Consider the following 24,916-nt stretch of genomic DNA (forward strand, 5'->3'; position numbering starts at 1 on the left):
CGTGATGGTTCTGATGATGTGTGTGTGTGTGTGTGTGTGTGTGTGTGTGTGTGTGTGTGTGTGTGTGTGTGTGTGTGTGTGTGTGTGTGTGTGTGTGCGTGTGCGTGTGCGTGTGTGTGTGTGTCAGAACTGATGGTTGTCGATCAAAGGAGGTGATTCCACAAAAGGTTCAATAAATAAATAGATTCTAATCAACTCTGGTGTTTGATTTAACCCTGTCTGACCTCACATCTACCCGTCTGACCTCACATCTACCTGTCTGACCTCACATCTACCTGTCTGACCTCACATCTACCCGTCTGACCTCACATCTACCCGTCTGACCTCACATCTACCTGTCTGACCTCACATCTACCCGTCTGTCCTCACATCTACCCGTCTGACCTCACATCTACCCGTCTGACCTCACATCTACCTGTCTGACCTCACATCTACCCGTCTGACCTCACATCTGCCTGTCTGACCTCACATCTACCTGTCTGACCTCACATCTGCCTGTCTGACCTCACATCTACCTGTCTACCTGTCTGACCTCACATCTACCTGTCTGACCTCACATCTACCCGTCTGACCTCACATCTACCTGTCTGACCTCACATCTACCCGTCTGACCTCACATCTGCCTGTCTGACCTCACATCTACCTGTCTGACCTCACATCTGCCTGTCTGACCTCACATCTACCTGTCTACCTGTCTGACCTCACATCTACCTGTCTGACCTCATATCTACCTGTCTGACCTCACATCTACCTGTCTGACCTCACATCTACCCGTCTGACCTCACATCTACCTGTCTACCTGTCTGACCTCACATCTACCTGTCTGACCTCACATCTGCCTGTCTGACCTCATATCTACCTGTCTGACCTCATATCTACCTGTCTGACCTCACATCTACCTGTCTGACCTCACATCTACCCGTCTGACCTCACATCTACCTGTCTGACCTCACATCTACCTGTCTGACCTCACATCTACCCGTCTGACCTCACATCTACCTGTCTGACCTTCTTTCTAACCTTTTATTGTGAAGTGACCTTGAGTCTCTTGAAAGTTTTAAAGCAAATGTTTTATTAAACATGATGAACATCATGAGTGACTCGTGCTCCACTGAACTTCAAGTCTTCAGTCGACTCAACAAGTGATGAAAGAGTTTCTTCAACAACATTCAGATCAACACGTTTGTTTCAGGAGCAGATTTCTTCCATCATCACTGTCAGCACTTTAATGATGATTGACAGCAGCAACACAAGTGTGTTGGAGGAACACACTCACACACTCAGGTCACACACACACACTGAGGAACCAGAACCAGGAACCTCTGTGAGTCCAAATCCCAGGTACAAAGGTTCAGTGGAGGTGAAGAAGGAGGCGAGGTGTTTCTGTCCATCAGAGGAGACACTGTAGAAGATTAAATATCCAGGTTCACTAAAGTTCATCATCATTCCTACTCTGTGAGAAACTTCTTGACTCTTGATGACAGTTTCTTTCTTATCGTGATAGAATTTATATCCTTCATCATCAGAGCAGCTCAGACTCCAGGAATAACGGTTCTGTCCAAACTCAGACTCGTCTTCTTTCCCTCCGTCTCTTCTGAGAGTCAGTGCGATAGAAGCTCCTCCTCTCCACTCCAGCTCCCAGTAACATGGTCCAGTCACAGCTTCTCTGCTCATCACCTGAAGACACCGGTGGAATCTGTCGGGATGGTCCAGATAATCCTGATCCTGCGGCACAAGTTCCACCGTCCTGTTGTCCTTGGACAGTAGGAGGCGCCGGTGTGCTGTGTCCGGGTCCAGTGAGAGTGGACGGAAGACTGAGAGAAGAAGACACGAGAGGTGATGATGGTGGAAGAACTTTCTCTTCAACACAATCATGGACTCCGTGTCCCAGCAAGCCAGGGAGGGCTGCTCTGTTTGTTGACATCTAGTGGAGATCATCATCAAAGTGAAGTCAACAGTCTTCTGAGACTGGGACCACCTCCAGAGAAGAACCAGGAGGAACATCCCAGAATCATCATTTGATTGACACCAGTGTGTCCATATCAAGTCAGCAGCTAATCTAGCATGAAGCTAACATGATGTTTCTTCATGTTCTTGAAACATCTCTGTGTTCATCTCCACCATCATCCTGGACTTAATGAAGCTCCATCAGCAGATTCAAGTGTAACAACATCTCAACATCACAACTGCTCCACTAGAAGCTGACAGAGTCAAGGAGTTCTCATCCATCAATCAAATCAAACTTACACTTCTTCCATCCAGATGTTAACCTCTGTGGTCCACAGTGATCCAGCCTGGAGGAAGAAACATTGAGAAGATCAGATTCATTTGACTTCAGATGCTGCTAAGTGGACGTTCTTTCATGACTGTGTGGACCACAACAAAGATGGATCTAGAAACACTCGCTCAGTCTCCACTGTCTCCTTGTTCTTCCACTGGTGTCCAGCAGGAGAACATGGAGAAGCTCTGAGAGTTGGATTCATGTGCTCAGTTCAGATGAAGAGTCTGAGCAGCGTCACACACTCACATCTCTCTGCTTCTGATCACATGTTCAGAAGATCTTTGGAGCTCAGTCAGTGAGTTCTGCTGCTCCGTCCATACCTGAGAGTCTCCAGCCTCCAGTCTGGACTCTCCAGTCCAGCAGACAGCAGCTCCAGTCCTGGTCCTCCTGGATGATTGAAGCTCAGGTCCAGCTCTCTCAGATGGGACGGGTTAGATGTCAGAGCTGAGGCCAGAGAAGAACAACCTCCTGCTGAGATCTTACACGCTGACAGACTGTAATGAAGGAGAAACAGTTTCATTAAATCAGAAGAACTGAAGACATGATGTTCTGACCTGAGAGTCTCCAGGTGACAGTGTGGACTCTTCAGTCCAGCAGACAGCAGCTCCACTCCTGGATCCTTCAGGTTGTTGTGACTCAGGTCCAGTTGAGTCAGACTAGAGGACGGAGAGCTGAGGACTGAGGACAGAAGTGAACAACTTCTCTCTGTCAGTCGACAGTCGATCAGCCTGTGAAAGAGACGGAAACGTCAACAAGAGACTTTTTCTCTATTTTGCCTTGAAAGCCTTGATTGGAGGAAACACTGAACTCTTGACGTTCATAAGATCATCACATGATTGTGTGAACATTTGAAGACTTTGATTTCAATCAAGATCAACTTGATCAACACATGAAATAATGAAGTTTTCATCAGTTCAACACTTGATGTATAAATGATCACATGACTCACTGTTGTGAGAGGATTGATGTGTGTTTGTGTTTAATGTCAGTGTTAGTGTTAGTGTTGTGTAACTCCACTCACACTGTTGTGTAACTCCACTCACACTGTTGTGTAACTCCACTCACACTGTTGTGTAACTCCACTCACACTGGTGTTGTGTAACTCCACTCACACTGGTGTTGTGTAACTCCACTCACACTGGTGTTGTGTAACTCCACTCACACTGTTGTGTAACTCCACTCACACTGTTGTGTAACTCCACTCACACTGTTGTGTAACTCCACTCACACTGGTGTTGTGTAACTCCACTCACACTGGTGTTGTGTAACTCCACTCACACTGGTGTTGTGTAACTCCACTCACACTGTTGTGTAACTCCACTCACACTGGTGTGTAACTCCACTCACACTGTTGTGTAACTCCACTCACACTGGTGTGTAACTCCACTCACACTGTTGTTGTGTAACTCCACTCACACTGTTGTGTAACTCCACTCACACTGTTGTGTAACTCCACTCACACTGTTGTGTAACTCCACTCACACTGTTGTTGTGTAACTCCACTCACACTGTTGTGTAACTCCACTCACACTGTTGTGTAACTCCACTCACACTGTTGTGTAACTCCACTCACACTGTTGTGTAACTCCACTCACACTGGTGTGTAACTCCACTCACACTGTTGTGTAACTCCACTCACACTGTTGTGTAACTCCACTCACACTGTTGTGTAACTCCACTCACACTGGTGTGTAACTCCACTCACACTGGTGTGTAACTCCACTCACACTGTTGTGTAACTCCACTCACACTGTTGTGTAACTCCACTCACACTGGTGTGTAACTCCACTCACACTGTTGTGTAACTCCACTCACACTGGTGTTGTGTAACTCCACTCACACTGTTGTGTAACTCCACTCACACTGTTGTGTAACTCCACTCACACTGTTGTGTAACTCCACTCACACTGTTGTGTAACTCCACTCACACTGGTGTGTAACTCCACTCACACTGTTGTGTAACTCCACTCACACTGGTGTTGTGTAACTCAACTCACACTGGTGTTGTGTAACTCAACTCACACTGGTGAAGTGTAACTCCACTCACACTGGTGTTGTGTAACTCAACTCACACTGGTGTTGTGTAACTCAACTCACACTGGTGTTGTGTAACTCCACTCACACTGGTGTTGTGTAACTCCACTCACACTGGTGTTGTGTACCTCAACTCACACTGGTGTTGTGTAACTCCACTCACACTGGTGTTGTGTAACTCAACTCACACTGGTGTTGTGTAACTCCACTCACACTGGTGTTGTGTGACTCCACTCACACTGGTGTTGTGTGACTCCACTCACACTGGTGTTGTGTGACTCCACTCACACTGGTGTTGTGTAACTCCACTCACACTGGTGTTGTGTAACTCGACTTTGACTCGTTGTGTGACTCATATTGTTTGACTTGTGTTGTGTGAGTCCTGTTGTGTTACTTGTGTTGTGTGACTCGTGTTTTGTGAGTCGTGTTGTGTGACTCGTATTGTGTGACTTGTGTTGTGTGACTTGTGTGACTCGTGTCGTGTGACTTGTGTTGTGAGTCGTGTTGTGTGACTTGTGTTGTGTGACTCTTTTTGTGTTAGTTGTGTTATATGACTTGTGATGTGTGACTTGTGTTGTGTGAGTCATGTTGTGTGACTCGTGTTGTGTGACTTGTGTAGTGTGACTTGTGTTGTGTGACTTGTGTTGTGTACTTGTGTGACTTGTGTTAGTTGTGTTGTGTTACTTGTGTCTTGTGAGTTGTGTTGTATGACTCACGTTGTGTGAGTCGTGTTGTGTGACTTGTGTTGTGTGAGTCATGTTGTGTGTGTCGTGTTGTGTGACTTGTGTAGTATGACTTGTGTTGTGTGACTTGTGTACTTGTGTGACTTGTGTTAGTTGTGTGACTTGTGTCTTGTGACTTGTGTTGTGTGACTTGTGTTGTGTGACTTGTGTTGTGTGACTTGTGTTGTGTGACTTGTGTTGTGTGACTTGTGTTGTTTGAGTTTTGTTGTGTAAATTGTGTCTTGTGACTTGTGTTGTGTGACTTGTGTTGTGTGACTCGTGTTGTGTGACTTGTGTTGTGTGACTTGTGTTGTGTGACTTGTGTTGTGTGACTCGTGTCGTGTGACTCTTGTTGTGTGACTTGTGTTGTGTGACTTGTGTTGTGTGACTTGTGTTGTGTGACTCGTGTTGTGTGACTCGTGTTGTGTGACTCGTGTTGTGTGACTCGTGTTGTGTGACTCGTGTTGTGTGACTCGTGTTGTGTGACTCGTGTTGTGTGACTTGTGTTGTGTGACTTGTGTTGTGTGACTCGTGTTGTGTGACTTGTGTTGTGTGACTTGTGTTGTGTGACTTGTGTTGTGTGACCTGTGTTGTGTGTTTGTAAAGATCAACCTGCGTCTCATGGAAGCTTCAAGAACCAGAGAAGAGAGTTTGTTCTAATTGTTGATGGTTTTCTTCAACATTCAATGATTTGAACGTCTTTTACTGTCGAGTCATGATAGAAATACTAGAGTTTAGTCTCCAGACTGTTTTGATAAATATGTCAAGATGACTTGAAATATTCTTCACCTTCCTGTTGTGTTCATGAAATATCATCACTTCTAGAACCAAGTTCATGAGTCGAGGAAAAGTCATTCAAATCCTCTCAGAGTGAAAAAGGTTTCATGAAGAAACATGAATCCATTCACTGTTTACATCCATGTGTGTGTTTGTGTTTGTTTGAAATGATGTTCTGACCTGAGAGTCTCCAGGTGACAGTGTGGACTCTTCAGTCCAGCAGACAGCAGCTCCACTCCTGGATCCTTCAGGTTCCGGTTGTGACTCAGGTCCAGTTGAGTCAGACTAGAGGACGGAGAGCTGAGGACTGAGGACAGAAGTGAACAACTTCTCTCTGACAGTCGACAGAAGATCAGCCTGTGAAAGAGACGAGTGTCGTCAACAAGAGGATTATTTGTGTTTATATGAGAAACAAACACAAGAGAACATAAGGAAAAATAAGTCACAAAACAAACAACAAAGACAAATGAAAATAAAAGGTTGTTACATGTATATTGATCATAATAACACATCATTGATTCTTTTTCTATTCACTTACTTATCTCAGTGTTTTTGTGTGTTTTCTCTCAATTGTTGTGTTTAATTCTTTTCCAGAGTAAAAATATCTTCAATTTAATCAAGACACTGATTCAATCGTGAAGATTCACTTCAGTCAATTTATTCTATTTGTTTTGTTTAACCTTAAAGTCAATATGAACAGGTTTACAAAGTTATTATTCATAACCGTGTCAGGTGTGAGTGTGAAGGTGTTGCAGGTAATACAAGCTCAAACAATGTGTGTGTGTTTGTCACTCACACTCCTGCACTCTCTCAACATTGTTGTCTTCATTTGAATGTTTACAGTTAGAAAATTCAAGGTGAATTCTCTCCATCTTTGGATCCAGTGGATCTATGTTGTGACACAGATGGAGTGTCAATCATCCTCCGTCACATTCACCTTCATTTCTTCTCCATGTTTGCTTCACATGAACTGAATTAGTTTCAACTTTTGAAACATTTCTCAAGTTTGGAGACTATTTTTGAAGTTGTTTCTGGACATCAATCAATATATGGATCAGTTTGATTCCATCTGGTGACACTTTTTATTCATGATTCATAAACATGTTTCAAGTGAAGATGTTTCTTATTTTCTTATTTTCTAATGATATTTTTTCACATTCATCAAAGTCTTCAAAGTTTTCCTCCATCATTGTTCAAACATGTCGTTCCTTTAAATCTCCAGGTTTCAAATGTTTTCTCTGTAGTTGCAGGTTTGACTATGGAGGCCTAGGAGGGTCAAACCAGGATTTACTGTCAGCTTTCATTGATATTTGAAACAATCTTCCATGTTTGAAGACAATACTTTTGGCAGAGATGGACTCGAGTCAACGACTTGGACTCGAGTCCAACTCTGGTCGCACCTATCAGACTCGTGACTCGTGATTTGTGACTCCAGTACACTGGGACTCGTGAAGAGTGACTCACTACTGCACCTGGTTAAGTGATTCGTGACTCAAGAGTCGACCCAGACGAGTCATTGTGACTCGAGCGTCGACTCAGTTATTTGAGTGAGTCTAAAGTCAAATCATCTTCTGGTCACTGATCCATGCTGTGAGTCTTTATTGAGTGAATCTCCTATAGATGGTTCATCTAGTGACTCCAACATGGCTTCAGACTTGATTGACAGGACTATGTTGATGGTTCAATGTTTGATAATAATCAGTGAAAATCTAATGTTTTCATACAAGTCATGAGTTCATTGAATCTTCTGGTGTTTTTCATTTTAGCTTCAGACTAACTGTTGTCGTAACTTGTTTCTACTTTGAATATTCTTTGTATTATTGTGAAGTTTGCAGTGGATTTAAGTTCATGTTATTTATGTTCTTTAAAACGTTTTTAGTTTTATTTTGAAAGTTCACTTCCTCTCTGTTTATCTCACAAGAGTTCAAAAGTCTAAGAATCAAATGTGTTTGAATGGATCTGAGATCAGTAAATATGTGTCAACATACTGAACAGCACGACCCAGCAGAAGAACAAATCAAGTTCAAGTAGAACCTGCTGAAGACTGAGGTCACTTAGAATCATCTGCTTCATTGAAGAACTCACTGAAGACTCAACTTTGACTCTCTGGAGTCTCACCTCTGACTTTCACATGTTCTGAAGCTGAAGACATGATGTTCTGACCTGAGAGTCTCCAGGTGACAGTGTGGACTCTTCAGTCCAGCAGACAGCAGCTCCACTCCTGGATCCTGCAGGTCACGGTTCTCACTCAGGTCCAGTTGAGTCAGACTAGAGGACGGAGAGCTGAGGACTGAGGACAGAAGTGAACAACTTCTCTCTGACAGGAAACAGTCTCTCAGCCTGTGAAAGAGACGAGTGTCGTCAACAAGAGGATTGATTTGTGTTTATATGAGAAACAAACACAAGAGAACATAAGGAAAAATAAGTCACAAAACAAACAACAAAGACAAATGAAAATAAAAGGTTGTTACATGTATATTGATCATAATAACACATCATTGATTCTTTTTCTATTCACTTACTTATCTCAGTGTTTTTGTGTGTTTTCTCTCAATTGTTGTGTTTAATTCTTTTCCAGAGTAAAAATATCTTCAATTTAATCAAGACACTGATTCAATTTGTTTTTTTAACATTCAATTCAATATGAACAGGTTTACAAAGTTATTATTCATAACCGTGTCAGGTGTGAGTGTGAAGGTGTTGCAGGTAATACAAGCTCAAACAATGTGTGTGTGTTTGTCAATCAAGGAGTCGACTACTTCCACTATACATGGACTACTATCAACCTTCAGCTAATGCCAACATGACTGACCAAACGACTGATGTTGTTCAACATCTGGAGGACAGTGAGCTGAGACTATGGTATCCCATCCAAGGACGACAGCCCCTCCATCAGCTCCACACAACAGCTCAGGAGCCCATGATGGTTCAAGTCACTTCCCAACGGACATTTCTAGATTCTTTCATGTTAGACACGAAACACCAAGAGAACTCAAGGCTCCTCTTGTTTTCCGTGGGGATGTTCAGACAAAGTTGAGTTGGAAGAATGGCTCGAGTTGATGGAAGATTATTTCAAGAAACGTGATGTTCAACTGGAGAGTCGGGTGGAAGAAATTCTCACACATTTAAGGGCTCGAGCTAAAGAGTGAAGTTTGGGATAGAAATGGAGAGATAGATGTTGCACGCCGTCCTCACGCTGTGTCTGGTCTCTTGAGGAAACTTTTTTCTTCTGAACGCTATTCATCGGTGCCTTTGGCAGACTTTTATTCAACTCTCCCAGATGTGATGAAGACCCGTAGGACTACTGGCTCCGCCTCAAGAAAGCTGCTGCAGTCGCCACAGGTTGCTTGTGGGAACAAGACAAATGTTTGATCACCCAGATCTGGCTCACATTCCGGTCCATACTTTGGATAAATGGTCAGCCGTGAAGTGCAGGACGTGTTGGATGAATTTCATAGACTAGTTTGAAGACACCAGCCAGACATAGTGAAGAGGTGAACATGGATAGAGTTGAAGTTAACCTACAGCAGCCTGTGAACCACCTGAGAGACAGCAGCCAGTTGATCCAGACTCTTCTACAATGGAGAGGTTGCTGGGGTTGTTGGAAAAGATGCTGCAGAACCAGAGTCAGAACCAATACAACAGAAGGACACGTAACAACTACAAGAGACAACACCGAGTAGAAGGACTTGACGCTGTGCCATGTTCTGTATGTGCTGATGGTTCACACTCTGCATATTCTCACTGCCGAGAAAACCTTCTCTGGTTCTTTTGTCACTCTCCAGAACACACAAGACGTAACTCACCTCAAGTTCTTATGCCACCTGCCTTCACACATCAGGGAAACATCATGAAATTGCTCATTTCAAAGATGAAGGGTTCAATAGTTCCATCATTAACCTCAACATGTGATGATGCAGTTATTTTGTCACATTCAGACGAGTGGAAAGAGGAAGACCTGCAATCCAGGATCAGGACGACAAAGAGTCGTGTCACACTGCAACCAGGGTCTGAACATCTAGTGTGGGCTAAAGTGTCATCGTCTGCTCAGTCAACTGTGGGGAAAACAGTTGTGATCGAGCAACACAGTCCAAAGTGAGACCTGCACAAATCCTGGAAGGAAGAGTTGTCACTACCTTGTGGGGGGATGGCTGGGTTCCTGTGAAGATGTTGAATCCTACTGAGAAGCTACTCACTATAAAAATAAATGCTATGGTTGCAGATGTGTCACTCGCCCCTCAGTCCAAGACTTGCCTCAACCAGAACCCGTTTATTCTAATGTGATGTTGACACAGAACATCCACTGCTGTCTGAGGAGATGATCATCCACACGTTGAAGGACATGGATCTGGAGGACTTAGATCTCACCTGTGAAGTGTCTCTTGATTGTAAAAAAAAATGTAGTACGTATCGTCCAAAGTTATGAGTGTACTTTCTCAAAACACAAAATGGATTGTGTTGAATGAATATGTTCATAGAATCTGTTTGGTGGACGACAAGCCTCTCAGACTGCAGTACCTCCGTGACCCCTCTAGTCAATATGAGAAACTGAGGATCTAAATAAGATGGAGGAACAGGGGATTATTCGTGAATCTCAGAGTGAGTTTTCTTCTCCTCTTGTGCTTGTTGTTAAACCTAATGGTGACCTACGCATTTGCAATGACTTCAGATGGTTGATGCCAGAACAGTGAAAGATGCGGACCCCCTGCCCCACCAGACAGGTCTGCACAAATATAATAGAATGCTCAGGGTCTTACCAACAGCCCCGCAACATTTATACGGATGATGATGTCCATATTTGGTGATAAGAACTTTTCTTTTGTGTTATCTGGACGACCTGCTGGTTTTTGCTCCATCAGAGGAGGTTGCAATTGAACGGTTGGAGATGTTTTTTTCGCGTCTTGCTGCTAACAACTTAAAGCTACACCTAGGAAATGTAACTTTCTTTGCAGATCTGTAAGGTTCTTAGGACACATTATTTGTGCAAATGGTGTAAAAGACAGACCCTGATAAAATACAGGCCGTGGTTGATGTGGAAGAACCTGATCTGTTTGACTCTGATGGAATCACTTCTTCTGCAAAGAAGATGAGATCATTTCTTGGCATGGTCCTGTATTATCACCATTTCATAGAGGGATGTTCAGCTGAAGCCAAACCACTTTTTGATCTTGTTTCTGATCCTGTCTCCTGTAACAGCAGAGGCAGAAAACGCAAACCTAAATTGAAAAGGTTTCATCAGACTCACTCCTGTTGATTGTTCTGCTGAGTGTAAGGCTGCATCCAAACACTTAAACATGACTCAGTCCACAGTGTCACTCTGGCTCACCCTGACTTCACAGAGCCCTTGTTCCTGCTGTAGAGCTTCTTTTGATGGGTTAGGTGCTGTCCTCTCACAGTTGCCACCAGGGGGCACTGTAGCACGACCAGTGGCTTTTGCCAGTAAGAGCCTCTCACGTTCACAGCTGAATTAACCTGCTCATCGGCTAGAGTTTCTGGCGGTTTGTGATAAGTTCAGTCACTGGCTAAAAGTGAGACATCTTACAGTTTGGACAGATAACAATCCCCTAACCTACATTTTGACTAAGCCCTGGTTGGACGCATGTGAACAAAGATCGGTGTCCAAGTTGGCAGCTTATAGTTTTGATCCGAACTATGTACCTGGCAACAAGAATGTGGTCACTGGTGCCCTTGAGAACCATTTGTTCAGTCTTGCATTGGTCATAGACCTGTTACAGAGACCTACGTCTCATTGTTGGAGAAGATGTGTGGCCTTGAAGATGAAAAAGTGCATGGTGCATTCAAGTGTACTACGAACTGTCAAAGGGTCATTGAGCAGTCTTTGAATGAGGGTGAAGCACTAGACCAGGCCTGCCCAACCCGTGGCTCCCGGGCCGCATGCGGTTCTTTGCCTGGTTTCATGCGGCTCTAACGTTCTAGTGTTGTGTCGTCACGAACGATTTGTTCGAACGAACGATCTTTTGAGTGAACGTACTGAACCAAATCACTTCATGAAGTGATTCATTCCTTTCTCAGTTCAGTTGAACGCCGCGACCGTGCCGGTAGGAGGGATTCTATGATAAGACTTTGCTACAGAACATTTAGTTTTTATGTTGGCACAGATTCGGTCAGTGAACAGGGATTCATGTTCGGCTGTGAACACACCTCAAGATCTTCTCTATTTGCTGAATTTCTCACGAATGTCTGTGCACTGGTCCTTTTCCATGAACGCACTTTTTTTTCTTTTTTTTTTTTGCATTGTCCCTCAAGTGCAGTGAATGTTAACTTCGGGTCTGAATCATTAAACCTAGTAACGGATTGTTTGGCTGCGTTCAGGAAGTAGAAGAAATTGCAGTCTGGGCTTCATAAGCACTGAGTTAGTAATTTGGTGAACGAACGAACTGAACAAATCCTTTTAATGAACTGATTCAAGTGATTCAGTTCAGTCAAAAGAACTGTCGATCCCATCACTATTACGTTCATATGGAAGTTTGGGTTTGTGTTTTTTTGAATGTGCGCGTTCGCTTCGCTTGAGTTCAATACGGTATTTTCATCTAACGCGCAATAATACAAGCCAGATCTGAAGAGGTTTGTTCAAAGCAAGGAATGACAGAAGTCCTAATAAGCAACATGCATAGTAAGAGAGAAAAAATATTTTAATTATTATATTTTGTTTGTGGACTTGGTTGAACTGAGAGTTTGTGTGTGTAAGACAGTACAGTACAGTACACACAGTGCACACAATGTTCATTGTTGAAAATGACTGGCCCTGACTGTAGAAGTCAAATTCTGTCATTATCATGTTGGTGTGTGACATTTACAATAAATCTGGCTAAGCAGAGGTCTGTGTGTGAGGAAGGGATGATGTTCATGTGACCCATGATGTGGATCTTTGAGGTAACACAGTAAAAAAAATGTGGCTCTCATGTTGTGTGACTCTTGTCGTGATTTTTGTCCTGTGACTTGTGTTGTGTGACTCTTGTTTAGTTAGTTGTGTTGTGTGGCCACCCCTGCACTAGACCAACAAAATTCCATGACAGCTGAAGAATTATCAGCCGTTTTTGAAGCACAAGTGTCCGGTGGAATGAGCCAGAAAGAAGGCACAGAACCTCCTCTTCCTCATCTTGTGGACATCACTCAGTCTGACTCATTAACTAAGAGTGAAAAAGCCAGACTGCAAGAACAGGACAACATTCTAAACATGGCGTTTCATTATGTCAAACGTCATAGGCAACTAAACACAAAAAATATTCCAGTTAATCGTCCCAAATTCATTAAAAGGTCAGGTGTTGCGTGGTTTACATGACTCAGAGGTCATCAGGGTCAGACACACACTGTGTCACTGGAGTGGACTGGAGAGTGACATCATTAACCACGTAAAGGGCTGTTTTCACTGTGTTGTTGCTAAAACTCCAGAACCTGCATTTCGTGTCCTCCTTGAATGCATTCAAACATCTGCAGCTTTGGAATTGGTTTGCATAGATTTTTGTTCTGCTGAGAAATCTGTCAATCAAAGCGTGGACGTACTTGTTGTGACTGATCATTTCTCAAAAGCTAAGCAGGTATTCGTCGACTGGGTTCGCACCCTTTTTCCTCATGTTTGGCAGGACACCACGATAACCTGTTGATGTTGTGTTCCAGCATGCTCTCCCTGATTCCACTGTTGTTGACCATCATGACTTTGTGTCTCGGTTGAAGCAGGAGTTTTCCGAAGCTACTCAAATTGGCCAAAAACTATAACCGCAGAGCTGGGGGCATCTTAGGGTCTCTTGCTGTTGGTGATTGGGTTCTGCCCTCTTGACAAATGAGCGATTACTGATAGTGAAAACACATCATTCCTCTATAGACCTAATGCACTGTAGGAGCGAGTGACACTGTACCAAGATGGCCTCCCTGTATACACACCGCTCTAGTGAGGGCAGCAGTCGATGCGGCGTCCATGTAATTATGTCTATGGCCTCGAGGACTGAGATGAGGTAGGAGGAGGAGATGCTCTGTGAGCATTAGTGTATAAAAATATGTTGGAAACACCTTTTTCTTTCAATTGTCATATTTTATATTCTTTGTTTAGAAGCAGTTTTATTGTATATGTTTGTTTAATTGTTTAGCGTTTAACTTATTGTGTGGTGTTTCTAGAGCGAGAGCAACGAGTGTGTGAGCGATCCATCCTCAAACTGTATTTTGATTTATGTGCAGAATCTTACAAATAAAAGACAAGTGATCCACGAGCAGCTTCATTGGTGGAATCAGAAGTGTGATGATCCAAAGGTTATGCTCACATCACCATGAACATTACCCTGCATTGAAATCTAGCAACAGAACAAGTGATGGCATCACAAGAGTCTCTCAAATGTGTTTGAATGGATCTGAGATCAGTAAATATGTGTCAACATACTGAACAGCACGACCCAGCAGAAGAACAAATCAAGTTCAAGTAGAACCTGCTGAAGACTGAGGTCACTTAGAATCATCTGCTTCATTGAAGAACTCACTGAAGACTCAACTTTGACTCTCTGGAGTCTCACCTCTGACTTTCACATGTTCTGAAGCTGAAGACATGATGTTCTGACCTGAGAGTCTCCAGGTGACAGTGTGGACTCTTCAGTCCAGCAGACAGCAGCTCCACTCCTGGATCCTGCAGGTCGTTGTAACTCAGGTCCAGTTGAGTCAGACTAGAGGACGGAGAGCTGAGGACTGAGGACAGAAGTGAACAACTTCTCTCTGACAGTCCACAGAAGCTCAGCCTGTGAAAGAGACGAGTGTCGTCAAAAAGAGGATTGATTTGTGTTTATATGAGAAACAAACACAAGATAACATAAGGAAAAATAAGTCACAAAACAAACAACAAAGACAAATGAAAATAAAAGGTTGTTACATGTATATTGATCATAATAACACATCATTGATTCTTTTTCTATTCACTTACTTATCTCAGTGTTTTTGTGTGTTTTCTCTCAATTGTTGTGTCTAATTCTTTTCCAGAGTAAAAATAGGGTTCAGTTTTAGACACCGTAACGTATTGTTGTGCATCTTCACTTAATAAGGCTTTTGAGTTCATGCAAAGTGCTTTTGATCAAGTTCAGGCTCAGCTTTGTCGACTGAAGCTTGTTCTCGATGCTGATAAGACCAAACTTATGGTATTTTCAAATAACAAAAAGATTGAGATAAATCACAATATTTTAACTTCCCAAGGTCATGCAATTGAGGTGTATTTTTACAAATACTTGGGTTTTATGATTGATGACCACATCTCTTTAAAATTCACATACAAAACCTGGTAAATAAACGGAAACTAAGGTTAGGCTCGACGACGACGAGTCGAAGCTACCTTCCTGACCGTTCTTGATTCTGGAGATGTGTTGTACATGAATTCATCAGCTCACTGTCTAAAGATGTTGGACACTGTGTAACATGGAGCCTTGAGGTTCATGACAAACTGAAGACCCTTAACCCATCACTGCACACTATACTCAAGAGTTCACTGGCCTTCGCTCTCTTCGCCACGACTTAGTCATCGGCATGTTTGTATCTACAAGGAGATTATAGGTTATGAATGTTCCTCCAGCTCGTACTGAACTGGGTAAAACAGCTTTTAAGTTTTCTGCGCCGTCATCGTGGAAGAAGCTGAAGAAGCAGCACAAGTTTGAGACTCTAGTGACTTTTGACAAATTCAAGGCTGTTGTCAGGAATTTTACGTCGGACTCTAACAGCAAGTGTGAATGTTTTTAGTCAGTAATCTTTTATCCTTTTCTGATATTGTACCAACGCACTTAATACTGTATGAAATAGTTTTTATGTGTAACTATGTTTTGCTGTCCATCCTGTCCAGGTCTCTCTTGTAAAAGAGATTTTAATGTCAATGAGACTAACCTGGATGAATAAAGGATCAATAAATAAAATAATAATACAGAGTTATTCATTCACTGTTTGTGTGTTTGTGTTCACGACACATGTTCAAGTGTTTGCTCATGAAATTCAAATGAAAAGTTGATGTTGTTTCAAAAAGTGACTTTAGAAAATGATGGATTTACAAAACAAAGTGAAAGAAAAACCATGAAGAGAGAAAGAAGGAGTGAGTTGGTGACACAGAGATGAGTTGAAATGAAAGATATGAGCAGGATGTGAGACGACACTGTTGAATATTGTGATGAAGAAGAACATGTTTGACTTTTCATACAGTTGCTGATGTGTTCATCACACATGCTCACATCACCATGAACATTACCCTGCATTGAAATCTAGCAACAGAACAAGTGATGACATCACAAGAGTCTCTCAAATGTCTTTGAATGGATCTGAGATCAGTAAATATGTGTCAACATACTGAACAGCACGACCCAGCAGAAGAACAAATCAAGTTCAAGTAGAACCTGCTGAAGACTGAGGTCACTTAGAATCATCTGCTTCATTGAAGAACTCACTGGAGACTCAACTTTGACTCTCTGGAGTCTCACCTCTGACTTTCACATGTTCTGAAGCTGAAGACATGATGTTCTGACCTGAGAGTCTCCAGGTGACAGTGTGGACTCTTCAGTCCAGCAGACAGCAGCTCCACTCCTGGATCCTTCAGGTTCCGGTTGTGACTCAGGTCCAGTTGAGTCAGACTAGAGGACGGAGAGCTGAGGACTGAGGACAGAAGTGAACAACTTCTCTCTGACAGTCCACAGCAGCTCAGCCTGTGAAAGAGACGAGTGTCGTCAACAAGAGGATTGATTTGTGTTTATATGAGAAACAAACACAAGAGAACATAAGGAAAAATAAAGAGTCACAAAACAAACAACAAAGACAAATGAAAATAAAAGGTTGTTACATGTATATTGATCATAATAACACATCATTGATTCTTTTTCTATTCACTTACTTATCTCAGTGTTTTTGTGTGTTTTCTCTCAATTGTTGTGTTTAATTCTTTTCCAGAGTAAAAATATCTTCAATTTAATCAAGACACTGATTCAATCGTGAAGATTCACTTCAGTCAATTTATTCTATTTGTTTTTTAACATTCAATTCAATATGAACAGGTTTACAAAGTTATTATTCATAACCGTGTCAGGTGTGAGTGTGAAGGTGTTGCAGGTAATACAAGCTCAAACAATGTGTGTGTGTTTGTCACTCACACTCCTGCACTCTCTCAACATTGTTGTCTTCATTTGAATGTTTACAGTTAGAAAATTCAAGGTGAATTCTCTCCATCTTTGGATCCAGTGGATCTATGTTGTGACACAGATGGAGTGTCAATCATCCTCCGTCACATTCACCTTCATTTCTTCTCCATGTTTGCTTCACATGAACTGAATTAGTTTCAACTTTTGAAACATTTGTCAAGTTTGGAGACTATTTTTGAAGTTGTTTCTGGACATCAATCAATATATGGATCAGTTTGTTTCCATCTGGTTCAATGTTTGATAATAATCAGTGAAAATCTAATGTTTTCATACAAGTCATGAGTTCATTGAATCATCTGGTGTTTTTCATTTTAGCTTCAGACTAACTGTTGTCGTAACTTGTTTCTACTTTGAATATTCTTTGTATTATTGTGAAGTTTGCAGTGGATTTAAGTTCATGTTATTTATGTTCTTTAAAACGTTTTTAGTTTTATTTTGAAAGTCCACTTCCTGTCTGTTTATCTCACAAGAGTTCAAAAGTCTAAGAAGAAGCTCAAGAGACATTCATTTGCATAAACTCAAGGACTTGAAGAAAAATTAAACAAGACTTTTCTCTCTTTGCAGCCAACGAGGTGTTGTTTTGTTTGAATGTTAGTTTCTATTAACACTGTGTTAACTTTTCATTTTCTTCATCATTTATGTTCAGTTTTCACGCTGGATTTCGGGGTCAAGCCTAAAATAAACCCTGTCTGTGCCTGAGGGAGAAACATACAGTCGTTCATTCACTGTTTGTGTGTTTGTGTGTTTGTGTTCACGACACATGTTCAAGTGTTTGCTCATGAAATTCAAATGAAAAGTTGATGTTGTTTCAAAAGTGACTTTAGAAAATGATGGATTTACAAAACAAGGTGAAAGAAAAACGAGGAAGAGAGAAAGGAAGTTGGAGTTTCTCAGCCTGAATGAAGAAGGAAATCAAACATTCATGGTTCATATCAGAGATGTTTCAATGATCCACTTACAGAACTTCATTTGAAGCTTGAACCACCGGCAGAAGCCTCTCAAGAACCTCCTCTGAGGTAGAGTATTTCTTCAGGTCAAACACTTTCAGATGTTCCTCTGAGGACAGTAAGATGAAGGCCAGGCTGGACCATTGAGCAGGAGACAGTTGATCTGTGAAGAGACGTCCTGATCTCAGCTGCTGTTGGACCTCCTCCACCAGAGAAGTGTCCTTCACTTCATTCAGACAGTGGAACAGGTTGATGATTCTCTCTGGAGACACATTCTCACTGATCTTCTTCTTGATGAGCTTTGCTGTGTCCTGATTGGTCCAGGAGCTACTTCCTGTCTGTGTCAACAAACCTGTCAGGAGACTCTGGCTGGTCTGCAGAGAAAGACCCAGAAGGAAGCGCAGGAACAAGTCCAGATGTCCATTTGGACTTTCTACAGCTTCATTGATTTCTTTCTGGTAGAACTTTTCTATGTCAACGATTCTTGACTGCAGGTTGACTTCGGAGTTGAAGAACATCTGGTGAACATGAAGAGCAGACAGAAACTCCTGAAGACTCAGGTGGATGAAGCAGAACATCTGGTCCTGGTACAGTCCTCTCTCCTCTCTGAAGATCTGAGTGAACACTCCTGAGTGAAGTGAAGCAGCTGTGATGTCGATGTCACTCTCTGTCAGGTCTGATTCATAGAAGACCAAGTTTCCTTTCTTCAGGTGCTCAAAAGCCAGTTTTCCCAGAGACTCCATCATCTTGCTGCTCTCAGGATCCCAAACTGTGTCTGTCCAAGCTGCTCCATGGTACTTCATCTTCTTGACTTTGGACAGAACCACCAGGAAGTAGATGAACATCTCAGTCAGGGTGTTGGGCAGCTGTCCTGTCTCTCCTCTCTTCAACATGTCCTCCAGAACTGTGGCAGTGATCCAGCAGAAGATCGGGATGTGACACATGATGTGGAGGCTTCGTGAGGTCTTGATGTGAGAGATGATGGTGCTGGTCTGCTCCTCATCACTGGACCTCTTCCTGAAGTACTCCTCCTTCTGGAGGTCAGTGAACCCTCTGACCTCTGTCACCATGTCCACACACTCAGGAGGGATCTGATTGGCTGCTGCAGGTCGTGTGGTGATCCAGAGACGAGCTGAGGGAAGAAGATTCCCTCTGATGAGGTTTGTCAGGAGGACGTCTACTGAGGTGGACTCTGTAGCTGCTGTCAGGACCCGACTGTTGAGGAAGTCCAGAGGGAGTCGACACTCGTCCAGACCATCAAGGATGAACAGAACCTGGACTTCTTCAAAGCTGCTGAGATCTTGGGTTTCAGGAAAGAAAAGATGAACAAGTTCCATCAAACTCAACTTCTTCTCTTTCAGCAGGTTCAGCTCTCTGAAGGTGAAAGGAAACATGAGCTGGAAGTTCTGGTGAGCTTTGCCTTCAGTCCAGTCCAGAGTGACCTTCTGTGTCAGGAGGGTCTTCCCAATGCCAGCCACGCCCTTCGTCAGCAGGCTCCTGATTGGTCGGTCTCCTTCAGGTGAGGCCTTAAAGAGGTCTTCTTGTCTGATGGTGGTTTCTGGTCTGGTCGGGTTCCTGGTGGCTGCTTCGATCTGTCGGACCTCGTGCTCCTGGTTGACCTGGTCTGTGCCCCCCTCAGTGATGTAGAGCTCCGTGTAGATCTGATTCAGAGGAGCAGAGTTTCCTGCTTTAGCGACCCCCTCAGACACACTGTGGAACTTCTTCTTCAGGCTCCTCTTCAGCCGTCGTCGACACTTTTCTGCACGACTTCCTGAAGAAGAGAAGTCCCATGAATCTCAATATTCTAGAAGCTGAAGATCAATCTTCTCAGCAGCTGCAGGAATTTCAATCTCAAATGTTCTAATAGATTCAAGTTTTCTTTTTCAACAGGTTAAAGGTTCAAATCCTCTTACTTCCCCACAGAAGACCAGCAAGCTCCTCCTGCTTCATGCTCCTCAGGAGGTTCATGATGAACATCAAGAAATCTTCTCTGCTGCTCCTCATCTGCTCCTCTTCACACTTCAACTCCTCCTCTTCCTCATCATCCAGGTGTTTCTGCTCACCTGGTCTGAGAAACTTCTTCACTCTCTCCAGTTCCTCCATGACCTTGTCCTCCAGCAGCTGAAACACAAACATGTGACTTGATCATGTGACCTACAGATGTCACCAGAGGTATGTCTCATTCCAAGTCTAACCAGGACCTGTTGAGCAATACTTTCTTCAAGAGTAGGACCAAAGAGTCTGAGTCACATTCAAATCTCATCTTCTCTCTAAAACTAAACAAGAGTCTCAGCCACACCAGACCTTCTACTTCATGTATGAAGCTGACAGGTGGAGTTGTCCAGGATCAGAGCTTCATGAAGCAGCAGAAGCAGCTGACTGGTGAGTTAGCAGCTGTTGTAGTCAGCAGGTGAGGCTGAAGACTTGAACGTACCTGAAGTGTGGAGTCCACATCTGTCTGATGCTGCTGGACACACTGGAGACTGAGAACATCCGAGACCTGCTGATCCTCTCTGTGAAGAACATCAGGCCGTCAATAGGTTCTGTCTACTTCTACAAGGACACCAATGATCTGAGCAAGACTCTGACTCTTCCATGTGCAGACCACCTAAGATAGAATCTTCCACATCCATGGAAAACCAAGTTTGTCTCACACTTCAGTCGTGATTTCATTTTCATGGCTGCAGTTTGTTGCTTCTTCTCTTGTGAGTCGACTTTCCTCCACGACTGTCTGCAGCACTTTTGACGAGCAGTTCGTGAAGCTCAATAAAAGAGAAGTTTTGAGCTGCATTGACTCATGAACATCTTCAGTTGAAGTCACCAAGAGTCACTAACTGCTGATAGAAACACACACAGCTGTGAGTGAAAGAATGATTGTTGAGGATCAACTAACAGTCTTTGACGACTCAAACATTCCCTCAATCATTGAATCAGTGACTCTTAAATCACTTGAAGTATTTTCTCTTATCAGTGACCTTCATCTGAGGCGCTCATATGATCCACGTGAATGTTGCATCACAAGAAAAACACTCAAATCAAACTTGACTTTTGATGAATATTTCATCACGTTTGTTGTAAGGTAAGGTAAGGTAAAACTTTATTGATCCCTCAGGAGGTCTCCTTTGGGAAATTGTTTTTTTACAATAGCCAGCAATTTTTCATAAACAATAAAAAATAATACATAAAAAATAAAATAAGAAGAACATAAAGAGGAAGAAACTTGTATGTCAAGTTTCACAAGACTTCAGGTGGAGGAGAAGAAAAGTAGTTGCACTATTTAGAATTCTTCTTCTTGACTCAACAACTGAAGAGACTGTTGGTCGTCACATGATACAAACTTCTTCAACAACCGATGGAATGATCCAGTGAAATGAATTCACTGTATTTGACATCAAGTTGTGGATTTCTTCATGAGTCCAACAGCACCTGTCTGTCCCACAGCAGCTGTTATTGTCTCCATGACTGTTGCTCATGCTAACATGTCAACTGTGATGAAGTGCTGAACATCTGAGGGCTTCAGTCCAAGTAGAAAGAACCTCAGAGACCTTTGTACAGACCCAACATCACATCAGTGAGTCAAAGAGGGACAGAAAACCTCACCTGTCTTCTGAAGACTCTTGTCCACCTTTGAAATTATCAGGAGGTTCCATAGACCAGTCACTCTTCAGAGACTCACAGTTGAGTTCAGACTCTTCTTGTTTCTTCTGGTAGATCCTGAAAGACACAAAACTCTGATCAACACTTTAATCCATTCCTCTGTCGTTCACCATCTGACCACTAGATGTTCTAATGTTGCTCCTGTTGTCTCTCACCTCTGACGCTTCTGTTCAACTTTGAAGTTAATTGTTCTTCCCATAGACACGTCACTCTTCAGAGACACACAGCTGGGAGCAGGTCCAGGTCCAGGTCCAGGTCCAGGTCCAGGTCCAGGTCCAGGTCCAGGTCCAGGTCCAGGTCCAGCAGATGTACGTAGCTTTGATCTGAACACACACAAGTCGCAGTGAGAAAGTATTTCCAGTATTTGAAGGTGTGATGTGTTACGACCTCCACTGATCAGATTTAGCCTCTAACAGGAAGGGTCAGTTCCATGCACTGTAACTGGGAGTTAAGTTTGGTTCTTTTGTTTGTATATTTTAAACGTTAACTCATTGTTGTAAAATTGTAGTTGTTTGCTTGGCCTGCGTTCTCTTGAGCAGCCTTTTCCTTTTGTTGCCTCTTTGACGGCTGTGAGCCAGTATTTAAGTTGATTATTACAAAGTGTGGAAGTGAAGAGTGTTTTTCCCAATTTGTATTTTCTATTGGGTTTTGTATTATGTTTTGGGAACAGACAGACAGACAGACAGACAGACAGACAGACAGACAGACAGACAGACAGACAGACAGACAGACAGACAGACAGACAGGTCGTAACATAAATGGGAGTTCATCCAGGACAATAGTAAAAGTAATTCCTAAAAGAAGAAATTTAATGGTTTGGTTGTGTGATTTTATCCTAGTTTTGATTTTATTGTGCAGCGACCTTGAGTCTCCTGAAAGGTGGTTTCATATAAGATTTATTATTATTATTATTATTATTTTTATTCTTTCTCTCATGTGTAAAGATATACTGTATAGTTTTCTCTGCATATTTAAATAACCACTAGATGTTCTAATGTTGCTCCTGTTGTCTCTCACCTCTGATGCTTCTGTTCACCTTTGAAGTCAATCAATCTTCCCATAGACGCGTCACTCTTCAGAGACACACAGCTGGGAGCAGGTCCAGGTCCAGGTCCAGGTCCAGGTCCAGGTCCAGGTCCAGGTCCAGGTCCAGGTCCAGGTCCAGGTCCAGGTCCAGGTCCAGGTCCAGGTCCAGCAGATGTACGTAGCTTTGATCTGAACACACACAAGTTTTAGTGAGAAAATGATTCCAGTACTTGAAGGTCTGACAGGAGAAGTGATCTTCTCACCTCTGAGCTCTGGTCTGACTGTCATGGTCTTCACCCAGAAGTTCTTTAGAGGCAGGATCTTCCTCCTCTGTGTCCACACCTGCACACAAACACAACAGCATCATCACTCGTCATCATTGTGTTGTTGATACTATAATAAAACCTCATCAGTACAAACAACATGTTGTTGCTCAACCACACATTCATGTGTTCACTCTCTGATACTGACTGATGTAACAACTTGTTCAGTAACAAGCCTGAGAGGATCATTAAATCTTATTATCTCCTCACTGGCTTGTCGGATCACAATATGACTCTTGTTGCAAAGAAGTTGACAAAAAAACAGGTTTACTTACCAGCAAGAAATAATTAAACATTCCTATGGAATAAGAAAACGGGACATGAATGCATTTAAGGAAGAAATAAGCCAAACTGATTGGAGTGATGTTCTACTCACAGATGATATAGAGGCCTCTTGTGGATCATTGTTAGATGCCATAAATAGAATTAAAGAAAAATACACCAAAACGTTCAGAAATGGACACCCCAAGGTCAACCTGCCTTGGTTCAATGACAACTTGTGAAAACAGCACTAAATCAATTAATGATGGACGAGTTTTTAGTAGTCTTCGTAACAAAGTGAATGAACCAAAGAAGGCAAAGAGCAACTTTTTTATGGACATTATTAAAGAACGAAAGGGAAATAAACTTATATTGAGGAACGTTAATGAATTCACAAAGAGAGAGCTGGACATGAATTGAAAATACATGGACATTTAACCAGTGATTGTAATGAAATTACCTCTGCATTTAATATTTAGTTTATTGAGTCAGTGCAGAATCCATCACATACATTTGGTGCAAGAATTAAAGACATAGCAGCAGCAAATTATACCAAACCCGTTTTTAAGATAACTGAAGTACTATGCTAAGCTGTGCAGTGTCCCTGTTAAATAAAGGAAAAAATCAAATGTATTAACATTGATTCATTTATTCACCTCACTCTTGATTCATGTATTCACTTCACTATTGTATCATGTACTCCCCTCACTCTTGAGTCATTTATTCACCTCACTCGATTCATGTATTCACTTCACTCTTGATTCATTTATTAACCTCACTCTTGATTCATTTACTCACCTCACTCTTTATTCATTTATTCACCTCACTCTCGTATCATGTATTCTCCTCACTCTTGATTCATTTATTCACTTCACTCTTGATTCATTTATTAACCTCACTCTTGATTCATTTACTCACCTCACTCTTTATTCATTTATTCACCTCACTCTCGTATCATGTATTCTCCTCACTCTTGATTCATTTATTCACTTCACTCTTGATTCATTTTTTCACTTCACTCTCATTTCATGTATTCACCTCGCTCTTGATTCATGTATTCACTTCACTATTGTATCATGTATTCCCTTCACTCTTGAGTCATTTATTCACCTCACTCGATTCATGTATTCACTTCACTCTTGATTCATTTATTCACCTCACTCTTGATTCATTTACTCATCGCACTCTTGATTCATTTATTCACCTCACTCTCGTATCATGTATTCTCCTCACTCTTGATTAATTTATTCACCTCACTCTCGTTTCATGTATTCACCTCACTCTTGATTCATTTATTTACCTCACTCTTGATTCATTTATTCACCTCACTCTCGTATCATGTATTCACCTCACTCTTGATTCATGTATTCACCTCACTCTTGATTCATGTTTTCACCTCACTCTTGATTCATTTATCCTCCTCACTCTTGATTCCTTTATTTACCTCACTCTTGATTCATTTATTCACCTCACTCTTGATTCATTTATTCACCTCACTCTTGATTCATTTATTCACCTCACTCTCGTTTCATGTATTCACCTCACTCTTGATTCATTTATTCACCTCACTCTTGATTCATTTATTCACCTCACTCTCGTATCATGTATTCATCTCACTCTTGATTCATGTATTCACCTCACTCTTGATTCATGTTTTCACCTCACTCTTGATTCATTTATTCTCCTCACTCTTGATTCCTTTATTTACCTCACTCTTGATTCATTT

The 24,916-nt window shown here is 42.2% G+C and overlaps 1 protein-coding gene across 1 annotated transcript in view; it reads right to left on the reverse strand.

Moving 5' to 3' along the window:
- LOC148083044 (NACHT, LRR and PYD domains-containing protein 3-like) overlaps positions 1 to 24,916 on the reverse strand; it is a 214,352-nt gene that overhangs the window by 187,451 nt on the left and 1,985 nt on the right. Inside the window, exons 2-3 of the mRNA XM_087786166.1 lie at positions 22,870 to 22,948; positions 22,598 to 22,795 (exon numbers count right to left, since the gene is read on the reverse strand). Of these exons, the coding sequence (XP_087642292.1) occupies positions 22,598 to 22,795; positions 22,870 to 22,948 (277 nt within the window). The remainder of the gene's footprint in view (positions 1 to 22,597; positions 22,796 to 22,869; positions 22,949 to 24,916) is intronic.

This window comes from Callionymus lyra, chromosome 3 (assembly GCF_982586985.1).
Source record: "Callionymus lyra chromosome 3, fCalLyr1.hap1.1, whole genome shotgun sequence".
Taxonomy (NCBI): Eukaryota; Metazoa; Chordata; class Actinopteri; order Syngnathiformes; family Callionymidae; genus Callionymus; species Callionymus lyra.